General features: G+C 32.9%; 1 protein-coding gene and 1 pseudogene across 1 annotated transcript; both read right to left on the bottom strand.

Moving 5' to 3' along the window:
* Positions 1-759: 759 nt before the first annotated feature.
* LOC105780832 (transcription initiation factor TFIID subunit 8-like) lies at positions 760-2,301 on the bottom strand (annotated as a pseudogene).
* Positions 2,302-13,054: 10,753 nt separating this feature from the next.
* LOC105780510 (transcription factor TCP5) lies at positions 13,055-15,126 on the bottom strand. The gene is made up of 2 exons (XM_012604892.2): positions 14,804-15,126; positions 13,055-14,457 (listed from the first exon to the last, which is right to left on the bottom strand). Exon 2 carries the CDS (start codon positions 14,340-14,342, stop codon positions 13,413-13,415), a length of 930 nt encoding a protein of 309 aa, XP_012460346.1. The 5' UTR covers positions 14,343-14,457; positions 14,804-15,126; the 3' UTR covers positions 13,055-13,412.
* Positions 15,127-15,695: the final 569 nt, after the last annotated feature.

The raw sequence follows: 15,695 nt of genomic DNA, 5'->3' as shown, positions 1-15,695 counted from the left end.
ATATAAGAGTTCACTGTTAAACAAGATCCCATCAACCCAAAATAAAAGCAGCACATAAAAAAAAACAATTTTTTTTTATTTGTATACCCTCCTAGCAATTATATATTTGCAAGATTTTTGCTCCTTCAAATTTGATTTAAGGTTCTTAGTAAACACCACAAATTCCGACTCCCATGGAGAGAGGAAGATAGGCTCTGGGTAAAGAACTTAAGTTTAGGGATGAAAACTGTCATGCAAATACATCTTCAATCAGCAATAAAAGGAAAAACATCAACAGGTATATCTAAATGCTAAGCTAAGGGAAGGAGGGGAAGGGGAGGGGAGCATTTAACATAGAAGGATGAAACCGAAAATGGTAGCAGTAACTGATCTTTACATATTGTTACTGCTAACAATTTCTACAATAGACTAGAAGTTACTTTCAACCCTATTTTCAGTTAGTGAACTTCAAATGTTGAATAATTTATATTTCAATTTGAAAATCCAAGACAGTTGTTTTCGCGCATTATAATCCTATTTTGCATGTTACATGAAGCTAATTCCTATTGAGGTCATTGAACATGGAATAGAGATCAATCCTAGAGTATATCCCATTTAAATCAAATTGTCAACCAATAAATATTGTTTCAATATTATTCATATGGTGGGTTACAGCAAATCATTCTTGTTCTCCAAGTTTGGCCTTAAAAGATGCCAGGATAGAAAGCATGTGACTTGAAATTAACCTGTCTTCATTAATAACAAATGTAGATATGCATGTGATTTGAAATTAATCTGACTTCATTAATAACAAATGTTGATACAATATTGTAAAGCTTCAACAACGCTGAGCATAGTGTACATATAGAGTTGACATTGAAACAGAAACTAATAAATCCACGATCAGTTTAAGACGACGAAAGAAGAAACAAGAATTTCAATTAAAAATATCATCGCCTCACAAATTTCTATCCTGGCTACTGTCCGAGCATACTCAAGAAAGTTATCAAAGTAGGAGACTTCTCCAGCTTTGGAAAGTCAACAGAGAATGGTAACAAACCTATTTTACAGTTACAACTGACCTAGTTCGTGAGAGAATTCTATAGATTCTTTCAGAATTTTTTCTGCTCTTCTCTTCCTGTCTTCCTTTTCATTATCATTTTCAAACGATCTTCTCAAGATTCTTGTTCTTGGAATTGAAATCTGGTGCAGTGCCTAAAGGCTTCTTTCCAATTCCAAATTTAAAATGCACCATAGGCCTCTGGCTATAAAGGACATTTTTCTGTCCATTGCCATATTCACATATCCCACTCTTCATTGCTTCAATAGCAGGAGCAAATGTCTCCAGCACAGAAACTTGATTTCCTACAAAACAAATTTCTGGAACAGGGTTTCTCGAATTCACTTCATTTGAAAGCTTAGCCGGAAGGAACTGGTGATACATGTACTTCTTTTTCCCCAAAGTGCAGAGGTGCAGCAAGATAAGGATTGCTATTAGAAGCTTCCTTTGCTTTACCCTTATCTCCACCAACATGAGAAGAACCCCCTTCGTTACCATTATGAGCAAATTGCTGCTGAAAATTCAGCAATGGTCGCTCTATCTTCCTCTCAACCCTCACTAACCCATTATTCACTTCATTGAAAGCAGTCATTGTACCATTCCCTACACTCGATCGAGCAGCATAAGTCTCAGGATCAGGAAAGGCCGGCAACCAACTAGGTATATGCTCCCCATGAGGGTCTTCCCTTTTTTCCCAAAAACTCCCAATTCCCTTCCACTCTTTAACAACCGGAAACCACGGAACTTCATAAACAACGGTTAACATCAGATGCACCAGCAAATCCTAAACCTGATTCTAACTCTTCCAACCCTTGAATAACATCAAACACATTCGCTTCCACTCTCCCGGCCAAATTAGCATCAGAGTGTTGGAAACTCTGAAACCCTACGCTTTCGCATACTTGTGCAACGGCAACCTTCGCGATTGCAAGGGCAAAGTCATCACTTTTGATATAGAATTTGGAAGACTTTGATTGGTTTTTTGAATTTTCTAGTTCTTTTTTATTCTCGAAACCACCATCTTTCATGTTCAATTGCTCTTCATATCAATAGAAAAGAACAGAGAGAATTGAAGGCTGAAAGCTTACCTTCTTTTATTGCGGTTGAAGAATGGATGCGAGCATTTGAGGAAGAAAGAAGGGAATTAGGATTGGAGATTTGGAGAAATTATAAATCCAGAGTTCTGAAAATTGGGAAATTTTAGATTTGATTTAAACCCTAGATAAATCTTCAATTGGTGAGTTAGTTATATCGATGGAAAGCCTTACTTTGAATAAGGGAAATGTTACACTCCCACTTGTCTATGTAAAATTTTAAGAATAAGTGGTAAAAAATTATTTGTACATATTCGATCGAACGAGTGATTTTCTCGCCTATTACAAATTTTGTATTCTCCCTCATAAATTAAAAATTCGTAACCTCGGTTGTTATATAAATACTGTTTAGTTTATTTGTGCATGTTTGAATAGCCCCAGCTAATTTTGTATTTCTATAAAAATCAATGTGAATATGCTGAAAAAAAATTGAGAAATTATGTTGATTTTTAAAAATTTATCAATATATGTTGTTTTTCTTTTTTCTTCTCTCTCCTAAAAATTGTAGGACGCATTTTCACTATCACAGAGGGAAAAAAGGCCTCCTACAAGATGCGTTTTCACTTTGGTAATTTTTTTTTACGGTTGGAAATTAAAAGTTTTACGGTGGTGGTGCTATAGAGCTGGGTGACCTACAAATTTCATCTGCTATTTGAGTACGAAGCCATCACCTAGGGAGCTAGATCGCATTGCAACTCAAGATCTAGTTGATGGTAATTATACGGTCTAGAGTTGATGTGTAACTAGGGTTTTAAGTTTACAAAGGTTATAATGTCAATGGATGAAGCATAAATGGGATCGTAATTGATAGTGGTTATGCGAGCACGACAACGAGTTCTTCTCATCAGAAGAGGATACTTTATAAAACTCAAACATAAACACGAGGAAGAAAAACGCAATGGCGTTTCAATATAATCAAGTAATACGTATTATCCATCACCGTTGAAGGCAGTGACCCCGTTATTATAACATGCGATAGAATTGGGGTGTAACAAGTTATACTAATAAGGTCACCACTTTCGATGGAGGTGAACAACATGAATTACTTGATTATATTAGAAGACCCCTTGCATTTTCCTTCCTCATGCTTATGTTTAAGTTTTATGAAGCATGCTCCTCTGATGAGGAGAAACTTATTGCCATGCCCGCATTAGCACCGTCAACTACGACCCCGGTGATGCCCATCCTTTGACAGCATAACATTTGTAAATTTGAAGCTTTAGTTACAATTTAACCCAAGATGGTATAATCATTGCAAACTTTGACCTCAAGTTGCAAGGCAATCCTCACTTCTCAAATGATGGCTCCATACTCACACGATAGGTGAAATTTGTAGGTTACTGAGCTTTCTGACATCATTGTGAATCCAAATACAACTTAAAACTATGACTATGTCTCTATCAAAGCGAAAGAGAAATAAATTTTTAAACTCGAAAATTTCAACACGCAAGAAAAAGAAAAAGAAAACAATTTAGAGGAGACAGAGATGTGGGTGAATAGGGGATGAAGAATGAGCATTTATATAGGGGATGGGGCGGGGTATAAAGGAAAATTTTTTTCTCGGGAATCCCGGGTTGCAGGGCTCAAAAGCAATCAAGTTGGGATAGTTGAAATGGCCAGAGAGAAAACGCTCCCTATAGGGAGCATTTTCTCTCTAGACGTTTCAACCACCAAAATTTATTGCTTTTGAGCCCCTGTAACCTAGGATTCGCAAGAAAAAAATTGAGGAAAATGTAGAAAACGGGCGTGTAAAACTCGCATGCCAAAGTTAATATTAATTATTGAAGTGTAGAATAGCTAATTAAAACACTAACTCATGCAGTGAAAACAGTAACATATTCATTTATTCATTAATTTTTTCTGTAAAGTGTAAGTTAATATTAATTATTGAAGTAAGATATAATATAATACGCAAGCCAAAGTTTTAATTTTTTTCAACCTTTTGAGCAATTCTTTGATTTTTGAAAATATTGTACTTAACAAATGAACGGATAAAAACTTGAATGAAAAAGTAACATAAATAATTGTAAAATTTAAACTCACAATATGATCGTGTACAAATTAAACCAATTTAGTAAATTTGTTTCGTATATTGTAAATAAGTGTACATTTGGGATGTAAAACAAAGTAATACAAAAAATTACAAAATTACAAAATAACATAATCATCGACGTCCCGAATGTGTGCCACAACTGGGTGGGTATCGAACATGCCTAGGGTTTCGTCGCACTATTTGGTTTGGTGGCTCCTATTTGACTTCGGCTTCATCTTGATGTGCACATCGGGGTTGATCGCTAACTTCATCTTCTTCCTCTGTGGTTGACTACGACCATGTCCTAGACGCCTATCGTAGATCTCCCCTATTTGAGTTGCAATTGCAATGATGACCCACCTCGGTAGAACAACAATGTTTGGGGTGTTTGCGACACTATCGACAGGCCATTATATGATGTCGAATTACTCGATTACGGATAGAAGATGGGAATTATTGATGATATCGGATGCGTCGGTGTTGTTGGCGGTCGTGCAAAATATATCTCTAGAGAAGGTGTTAATGCAAGGAATAATTGTGCGTGTTGTGGTGCTTGTGTAAAATAAACTGGTACTAAATGTGTTGATGTAGGGAATGATTGCGTGTGCTGTGGTGGTTGTGTAAAATAAATCGGATATGAAGGTGATGATGCGGGGAATGAGTGTGTGTGTGTGTGTTGTGATGTTTGTGACAAAAAAATTAGGTTAGAAGAAAAAAATAAATGAACCATACTGACCGGGAGGTTGCACGACAATCGGGTCTTCCGGTGCAGATGTCGCAGATGTTGATCCTGCTGCGACATCTTCTCCGACCTAGGATTGATGGGCCCTCGTCTTGGCCTTGTACGATGATGTTGCCTACTCCTTTCTGATGTCGGCAGTAGATACGACTTGTCGTTATGTTTGAACCAGTCCATGTAATCCGGAGATGTTGTCAAATCTGGTGTGAGAAATGGTTCACACGTTGGCAAGTAACCGTACCTAAGTTGCAACTTATCAATATACTTCTTGTGAAATGTTGGTCAATCTCTCTCGAGTCTCCCCTGCAAGTCGATCTTGTGCAGACCATCGAGCTCCTGGGGTGGCAACGGAATACGTTGTGTACACTTGAACTGGCGCATCACTCAATCGGATTTGTGAATCTTGATAATTGCAAATCGACCAATGGCACTTTGACGTGCCAGATGTTGCGATTGTCCAAAAATTCGATCGGGACGTATTCTTGAATCCTTGTATCCGCATATGGCATCCATATAAACTGCAGTATGAATTTATGATTTTTAGCTCTTGCATAATATTTAATTTCAAGTGCTGTAATACGTATTATATAGCTTTGGAATTCATAAACTAACCTCCTCTTCGGTTTCTTGATCTAAATTTAGTCGAATATCCTCGAGCTCGGTCAGTATACCGTTGTGTCTTGCGGGGTTGTTCCACCTATTCAAATACTATGTTATTTCAAAATTACATCAAATCCAAAATAAAAACTGTAATAATATTATCAAATGAATTTTACCATAGAACGAGTGAGAATTCGTAAAGGAGTTCCACTAGAGGGAGTAAAAATGGTAGTCGATACCATGTCCACGATTGAAGAAGGAGCATGCAACTGCTGATTTTAACTTTATCTAGTATCGTCCCTCGACATATTTTTTGGTACGATGTCGTCAGCACCGCTGATCCCCAACTAAATCGTCCTGATTCTTTCAAGTCGTTTAGTAGTAGTAGCCACCTTAAATGTATCAAATTATGAGATTTATCTGGCATTAGCAGACCCCTAATCAACCTCAAGATGAATGCGCACGCGAATTGTTTCTTTTCAACGTCACTCATAGAAGCCTCCATAGTTTGGAAGTTGTCCTCCAACCATCTCATATCGATCTGGCTACCCCTAAACTTATTTGACACATTCCCTAGAAGTTGCTTGCATGTTGCACTCTAATCGACACTAATAACTGGCCCCGTAACAACATCCACATCGATCGGTAAACTGAGTTGTAAACTAATGTCCTCGAGTGTAATTGTATACTTGCCGCAGCGAAGATAGAATGTGTGTGTCTCCGGTCTCTTCTTTCAATCAAAACACTGATAAGTGGGGGATCAATTTAGTCTGCCCGAGCATGCGAGCCACATATAAAAATCCTACATCTCGCAAGTGTCCATAAATAACACCCGATGCACCTTCACTTAAATTGTTTATGTACGTCTCCAAAATCCGATCTTCGGGCTAAGTATATAAACATTAAAAATTAATAATCAAAACAATATAATAATTAACTATTTAAAATTAAATAATTTAATAATATTTTATTGCCATTTGTAATTGAACATCGAAGATGTGCTTGTCATCTAAACGAATAAGCTGATTTGTGGTCTAACAAATTATAAAGAATAAAATAAAATCGAAGGACTCAAACAAAAATTTAAAAAATAAAAAAGAATTGAGAATTTAGAATAAAAAATCGAGAATTGACAATTGAGAATCAAAAAGTGAGAATTTAGAATTTAGAATTAAGTTGAAAAGAATGAGGTTTGGAGGGGTTTATATAAAAAATAATATGGTTGGTATTTTATAGCCGTTGGAATTCTGCTCATTGGGGAATTGTTACCGTTGGCCAAAAAACATGTCCTACAGGGAGCGTTTTTATTCTCTCTCCTAAAAAAATGCGTCATACAAGGTATGTTTTCACTAGCGTTTTCATTTATGTGGTAGTGAAAACACGCTCTATAGGACACGTTTTCCTTTCTCTCTCCAAAAATAGCGTAGATTAGTAAATTTTTAAAAAAATTAGCGTGGTTTCTAAATTAATTTTTCTTTTAGCATATTCACATAAATTGACAATTTTTAAATATACCCGACCAAAGGTTATTAGCCACTTGCTACTTCCTAATTTAGTCAACGAATAAAAATTATTAAATAAATTATAATCAAATGAGAGAGGAATTAAGAAAAAAGGTCTAGTTCTTTTAAAAAAGATGTTATCTTTCGCCTATGCTAGCGGTAATGCCACTGATTCATTTGATCTAGATCTGTTCATGGGTTGGACTATTCGTCTAGGTTCGAAGATCCATTTGAAATTGGGAAAAAATATTAGACTTAAAAAATGGGTTTGGACAAAAAAATTAGGCCCGTTTAAAATATGGGTAAAGCTTGAGCTTGAAATTTTAAGGTTTGAGCTCGGCTCGGCTCGACTCGATCTGATAAGTCTAAAAGTAACATATTTTAATCTCATTTTTAATACATTTTTGGATGATTATTTGATGTAAAATGGTGAATTTTATGCTCCTAATAATTTAAATTCATGTTTCTATACTTAGGAGAGCATTTAAGAGCAAAAGAAGAAAAAATCGAAACAAGTTTCAGGAGCCACACAGGCTGGACACACAGTCGTGTGAGCCACACGGGCTGGACACATGGCCATGTGTCAAATCGTGTGAAAATCGGGAATCACACTTTAAACTTGCGAGAAAACGTGTTTTTTTTTAGGTTTTCGGGGCATTCTAAGACTTATATATGACAAAGATAAGAAGAGGGGAGTGAACCGTCATAGAATACTGAAGAAAACAACTCAGAAAACATCATTGAAGCCAAATTTGAAGTAAATTTCCATCCAGATTGAAGATTTCCTTTTGATTTCTTTGAAATTTATTATGAGTTTCTTTATTTCTTGTGGTTATATTTCCTTTGGGATATTTTTATTTTCCATCATGAACTAATTTTCTAAATACCTAGGGAGATGAACCCTAGGATGGATTTTGTTATTTGATCTTTATTTTTACGTAATAAATAATTGGATCTTGTTCTCAATTATGTGTGCTTAATTCTTGGTTTGATAATTCTAGATTATTAATCCATGTTTGATGTGCTTAAATCAGAGGAGGAATAGACCCTGTTTAAGAGTAGATCTAACATAATTGAGTGGAGTTGCATATAATCCTAAAAATAGAACAGCATAAATCTATCGAATTAGAGTAAAATCTAAGAGGGGAATCCATAGATCGAATTAATGCGACAATAGGAATTTTAATTAGAAAGAAATTCAATTAATCAACCTAGAGTTAGTTACTTTTAGCCTTAAAGAGAGATATTAGTATAATTTAGGGATTTCTACGGATTAAGATACTAATTGAAGAAATTGTGTAATTTAGATTGATAATGACAGATGAAGTTTAGGTGGATTCTTTCTTGGGTATTGTCTTGCTTCTTGGTTGTTAATAATTTATTTTCCTGATTTGTTCTTTGTCGTGTTCTTTAGTTAATTTTAGTTTTAATCAATCACTCCAATTTATCGGTTAAATAATATAAAGACAGTAATTACTAGTACTTTTAGTTTTCGTGGAACGATATCTTCGCTCACCGTAGCTATACTATTAATTGATAGGTGCACTTGCCTTTGTCGAATTTTTAGTTGGTTTATGACTGCATCACGATCCGTTTTAAAGTTTATAATACTTTATAGTATGTAACTTATAGCAGATAAAAAAATAAATATATACTAAATATATAATATCACTCTAATGTAAACATTAAAATAATGTTAAGATGACTATATAAAAAATTTTAATAAATAAAATAATATATAAAATATTAAATATTAAATTAAAATAATATAAATATTTTTAAAATAAATTAAAAATTAATATGGTCGGGCTTAAATAGATTTGGATTAGCTTTTTACAAATATGGGTGAGTTTGGGTAAAATTTTAGGTCAGACCAACTTTGGATAAATATAAAGTACATTAATATCATGTTTAGGTCCAATTCGAACTCAACCTGACCTAGCCCCTCAATACCTCTAATCTCATTCTAATGGTTGAGGGGTAGAGGCTCGGATTAAAGGAAGATGACCCTCTTGATGGTGATGATTTGGTGGACGATCATGTGGATGGGGAGGTCGGATATGCTTCTTTCAACTCTTCTTTTATTTATTTTAAAATTTCTCCCATCAATATTTAATTTGAAAGTTTACTTAGAATTTTATCAAGATTTTAAGAAAAACACTTTTATTTTATTAAAAAATTAGTTATATTATTAGATATTGTGGATTTAATCTCTATACTTTAATTTGTCAATTATTAATTCTTATACTTTTGAATTATAAAATTTTAGTCCTCACCAAATGATAATTGTTAAATTAATTAAGTTAGGCTCTGCTATTTTCAAAATTTGACATGACAAACACATTATAATATGTGTAATACCATGTTAGCTTATTATTTCCATGTATTAGACACTAGAAATCCAATTAATCGATCAACAACTATCATGCATCAACACTTAAATTTCAAAATTCAAAATTATATGAACTTAGAATGATCCGATTAGAGAATATGAACTAAATCCACAAATATATGCATAGTACAAGGCTAGTAATTAAATTTAACAGAACATCTTTAATTGCTATTGTTTGGGGTAGAACTAAAATTTCATAATACAAAAGTACATGGACTAAGATTGACAAACTCTAAAAATACAAGGATTAAGAATGACCAAATTAAAATACAAGGACTAAATTCACAACTTGACAAAATTTAATTGAGTTACAACTAAAAAGAAAAAAAGATTAAAATATGCCATCGGTTTATGTACTCTTCAGAAATTTAGAATTTAGTCATTGTACTTTTATTTTTAGGAATTTTGTCCCTCTACTTTTCAAATTTTAAAATTCAAATCCAACTTTTAACACAATTAAAATTATTTTGTTAAATTTTAGGTTAATTACAACATCATTTTTTTGTTACATTGCTACCAAGTGAGTGTTTTTTTTCTTTTTAAATTTCAAAATGTCATACCAACAAATTTAACCAAAAAATTTAAGAGTATTAACATGCATTTTGAAATCTAAAATATAGAGAAACTGAATTCTTAGAAATAAAAGTATAGAAATTAAATTTGTGAACAAATAAAGGGAGCTATGGGATATTTTAACCAAAAAAAAACATGGTGTAAATTTGAAGGGAGCAGGGTTTTGGAGGCGAGGATTTCGGTTCCTGGCTAAATTTGACAAGAATAGGGTAATCTCTTTAATTTTATTGATAGACCTCAAGGGTATATATATATTTATATGGTAGTAATTACGTAAGAATCAAATACAAAACTAGATGTCGGTAGAGTCTCTTTTTTTCATGCTTGGTTTACTTCTAATAAAATTGATTTTTTTTATAGGAAAAAAAGGGACTTTGATGTGTTGCCTTCGTTATTCCTTTGAAATTATGATATAATTCAAGTTCTCATAGTTAAGGTGACATTAACACGCTAAAGATATGTGATAGTGGGTTATGTTTGAGGCTGAATTGCAAGGCACTTGGGTTATCTTCCTTTGTTTATAGTTCGAATCTAATTTTCTTCCCCTTTTTCCGATAACTTGTAAATAAATTTGGTAATGATTTATCTTTAATAAAATTATTATTTTGATGGAAAAGACACAAACAAGACTACATATTCATTAAAGAAAATGTTTGCATGAAGAAAAAATAACTTGTAGAATCATAAATCATAATCATTCTACATATATTTTCTTAATAGTTTATTTCAGTCCAAAAACTACTTTGTATATATTTTGAATCTAAAAATATAATTTTTTCTATATATACAGGGCAAAGTTAGAAATTTCTTTTGAGGGATCGAATTAAGTTGTATATTTTTACGATAGTAAATGTGAAAATTCACCATTTTAATAGCTTATATCTTTATAATTTCTAAAGGATTAAATCAAAATTTTCTTACTTTTAGAGGGTCAAAGTGTAATTTTTCCATATACTAATTTTAAAATTTTAAAATTATAAAAGAATTAAAAGTGAAAATTTCCATTTTAAGGGGTTCGAGCCCTGTGAACACCCCTTGACTCTACCCTATATATATATATATATATATATATATATATTAATATATACGATAGGTTTTTATTCAAAGTATTAATTTATAATACTTTCTTATCAATATTAATAGTAAAATGTTTTATTAAATTAGTATTGGAAACTAATTCATTAAAAAATAAAATGTTGTTATAAGCATGTTTATTCTTTTAATAATTTACTAGATAGACACAACTTGTGAAAAAAATTAAATAGAAATTATATTTATTAAAAATTTATGTAAAAATCAAAAGTAATTTTAGTTGAACCTCATATGATAGCTTAATGGTCAGGGTGTTTACTGCGCTAGATGTTACTTGGGTTTGAGTCGCATTAGTTGTATTTGTTGCTCGAATTTTACTTTGTTATCATTTTCTAATTAAATTGGTGCTTGAGTTTCGATAAAAAAGTTGATACTTGAGTAACTCATGACACTGACTCAATAATTTTTCTTTGTAATAAATAATAAAAGGTTTTAAATATAATATAGATATAAAATCTTAAAAGAAATAGGAGCGATCTCTAACAGGGGCGAAACCAGGGGGATGGCAGGAGCCCCGGCCTCCCTAAAATGGAAATTTTTTCATTTAGGCACTTTGAAATTTTTAAAATTTTAAATTAGTAAAGGTAAAACTACACTTTGTCCCCCTAAAAATGATAAAAATTTGATTTAATCCTTTAAAAATTATAAAAATAGAGGCTATTAAAATGGTATCGTAAAAATTACAATTTAATTTCGACCCCTAAAAAATTTTTTGACTTCGTCCCGATATCTAACCTACTACTTAAAAACTAACATCCGTTAAAATTAAAACCCTAAAGATAAATATATATTTTGTCAGAATTTTTTCACTTTTACGTAATCAATTATATTATATAAATAATGAAAAAAGACAAAAGGACTGTTTATAGTAAATATAACGGAAGAGCTAATCAAAGATACTGCATGCAAACAAGCTCAAACACTCATAAGTCACAACTGAACTGAAAAGATATGAATATCTCAATTTAGCTATATATATATATCTCAATTGCTAATCTTCATTAATTGGAAGTAAATCTTTTTATTAATCTTTTCAAGAACCACTTTTACCATACATATCTATATGTTCCAAAACTATCAACATTCCAAATATCACCATCATCTTACTTAATTACATTAGCATTAGCAAAAGCATTAATCTTAAGTCATATTCTTTATTAGAACTGAAAGAGACCAATAAAGCATTAATCTATAGCTAAAATTTCAATTTCTCCTGCCATATTATATTCTTAGCTATCTGCAGCTTTCCATTTCACTGTACAAAACCCTAGAAAGCAAGCTGTAAGCAGCACCGCCAGCAATTTCAGAAATTTGAACTGAGTGTAAGTTCCAGATACAAATATGTGTTGGATATAAACACATAAGAAAACACAGATACAAAATATAATTCTTCAAAACAAAAAAAAACAAAAATTCAGAATAATATAGCTAGTCCAAGGTAAATGTTGCAATACAGCAACTTTTGACTTGAATTAGATGTGAGGGCAGCTGATTAGTATACATCCATATCAGGCTTTTATTTTTTGTTTCAAGGTAAATGAAGGACCAGAGAATAAATAACTTTCTGGTTTCTGAAACTACTAAATGTTTAACTTTTTTTATTTTTTGTTTCTTTCAATGTATTTTCTCTTATATCTGTGTTAATTAAGGATCACAACCCATCTTTCCATTTCGTGACAATCCCTCAAATGTGGTCCTTATCAACCCTACTTTTACCTTAATGTAATTGGATCTTGTGCAAAGAAGTACTGCCTAAAATCCCTTCATCTATCTAAATGAACTAAATGATGTAACATCATCTAATATTTGGATAGTTTTGTACATAATCTCACTATACATATATAGAAAATGAAGAAGAATGATATAAAAGGTTTAATTACCAATCCTTCGTATAAAATTAAAATATATCTTAAAATTGCCAAAGATAATAAGAAACTAGCTGATCTCTCTTTTGACAATATATTTGTGACATGCATACATCTTGTGCAACATTTCAACATAATTCTATGGCATTTCATTGATCATTCAGTCCCAAAAACAAATCAAGAACTATATGAACACTTTGGGGCGTTAATTATATCCCAATATTATCAAACTACACATACAGCTCATATATATAGTTCAATTATTTTTAACATTTGCTTTCAAATATATGAAGATATGATCTTTTCCAATCACCCAAATAAATAAAAAAGTTAAATGAAATCAAACCTATAAAACTCAATTGTCTGCTTCTCACTTCCAGGAAGTAGGATTTCTTTGAAATTATATGTAAATATATGGATTCAAACAGTACCTTTTTCTTCATGTATATATCCTCAGGCAAGCCAAGGGGTTCCTCCTTTCTTGTCATTTAGAAGGAAACTCATCTTCTTTACCAGGCTGACTTCCATTGATGTTGAGAGAATGGGGAAGAAGCCTTGGAGCGATACTCAAATGAAAAGATCTGAGATCAGGTTGGGTGATTGAGTATTGTGGAGGGTTAGCAAAAGGGTTTTGAGCACCTGAGCTCAGCATTTGGAAATGGTTTTGAGAACCAGATGATAGAGATAAGGTGGATGACAATGGCACAACATTGAAATTGTGTACTTCTTCAGTCTGGGGTGCTACAAATCCATGGCTTCCTAAATGTGGTAAAGGAAAATTGGAAGGTTCGAAATGATAATAAGAACCATATGGCATCGGCATCGGCATTGGCATTGACACTGCATTGTTTGACAGTGCTGGCATAGGAGAGTGATTGGATCTTTGTAAACCATAATCTGTTTGAACTTGATGACCTTCACTTGCTTCTTCATCTCTTTTGCTCCCTTTGCTTGATTCCCTCACAATATCTTTGGATTTAGCTCTACAAAACCCTCCCGTAGAATCTTGTTTGTTTGGTTGTTGAGAAGCATTTAGGGGCATTTGAGGGTTAAGGGAAAAGTTACCTTGTGGTATTGGGAGTGGTGGGAGTTCCTCAATTTCATGTTTAGCTTCATTAAGCAACCAGTCGACAACCTTACTTGGCTGGTTAAGTCCAAGTCTGTCTTGAAGATCATACAATTGAATTGCAGTAGGGACTGAAAGCCTCACCCTCCGGTCCCTCAATCCTCTAACGGTGAAAACTTTACTGTGTCTGTCTTTTCCACCAAAGGCTCGCGAAACACGTACGATTCGAGGATCTTTCAGTCTCAACAATGGCGAAGAAGTCGATGCACCTTTACGCACCTTATTGCTGCTTTCATCTTCTTTGCCTTCTTGTATGGGAGAACCCGCTTCTTCTGAACTTGGAATCATCTTATGTCGCTCATTATTGAAGCATAAGCAGCAGCTTAAAAAAACCCAGTATTGGATCGATCCTTTTCACCACTTGAAGTGAATCTTTTTCTTTTAATTCGCTTTCCAAAAAAAGCTTCAAAATTGCGTGAAAACAAAGAACAAACAAAGACGGAAAGTTGATCAATTAAACCACATATGAAAAAAGAAAATAATCCCACACTAAAACAAAACAGATCCCATTTTTCTTCTTCTTGAGAAACAAGCAAAACCTTAAATTCTATACGCTAATCATATAGAAGCTGATTCAGATCAAACATGGGTTGCCTTAGTAGAGAAAAACAGAAAACAGATATAAGGATCTAAGGAAGATCTGTAGGGTAATTATATAGAGAAGAAGAAAGACCAAACATTCTTTGAAATATTAGGTATTTCCTAACATAAATACATATATACATATATATTGACAGATGAATGCACACCTTGAAACTTTTGATTGCTAGATTCAATCAACCCTCTTGCATATATACATATATATTGAAAGATATGTATATATATTGCCTTGCAAGAGAATATAAGTTATTATTGATGAAGTTCATTCATTAGAGAGAAAAAAAGGAAGATGCTGGAGTTGAACCGACCATTGTCCATGGAATGGAAGAATAGGAGAAAAAAAAAAAGCAAAGGCAGTAGGGTTGCCGCGTGGCCTAATTTTGCCATATCTGTCAAACAAGTATGCTAAAGTCCATATCTTATCATTTCCTACGCTTAAGCATATTTTAAGCAATCATTGCATCAATAAGATTCATAAGAGCTTTAACCAAAAGCTTTGTAAATGCAATATATATTATATTGGAGGCTTAATGAAATGATTGCATCAAAGTGATTCCTCTAATGCTCTTAGTGTGAGTGGATCATATACCGAACAACATCAACAATGATTGCAATTTACAATTCAAATGCCAAAAAACAAAATCTATAATATTAATGCAAGTATGTAATAGGGGACCATGCTGTACATTTCGATGAGGCATGCTTTTATCGACAACTACAAAAGGACATTGGTGACTGAATCTCTCTATCACATGGGGTTGAATCAATGCACGCCTACTCTTTTATGGAAGGTTTTTTTATTTTTATTTTCAAGTGGACTAATGTTTGTTGGATCTAATAATATGATTTGAATGAATAGAAAAAAAATAGATGTTAGGCTTAAAATTCGACTTGATTTGTTTGTTCTTAAATAGTCGAAAAGGGAAAGGCTTTTTTAAAGAAAAAGAAATTAAGCATGCTTTAATTTAAGGTTTTGTTTGTCAGGTTTGCCACTTCCCATTTCTTGCAATCGATTGCAAAATGTGTCAGAAGTAGAAGCTA

Source organism: Gossypium raimondii, chromosome 4, assembly GCF_025698545.1.
Source record: "Gossypium raimondii isolate GPD5lz chromosome 4, ASM2569854v1, whole genome shotgun sequence".
Lineage (NCBI taxonomy): Eukaryota > Viridiplantae > Streptophyta > Magnoliopsida > Malvales > Malvaceae > Gossypium > Gossypium raimondii.
This window is presented reverse-complemented; position numbering and strand designations above follow the sequence as displayed.

Coding starts and splice junctions, on each gene's coding strand:
- LOC105780510 (XM_012604892.2), bottom strand. CDS start 14,342: ATGATTCCAAGTTCAGAAGAAGCGGGTTCTCCCATACAAGAAGGCAAA.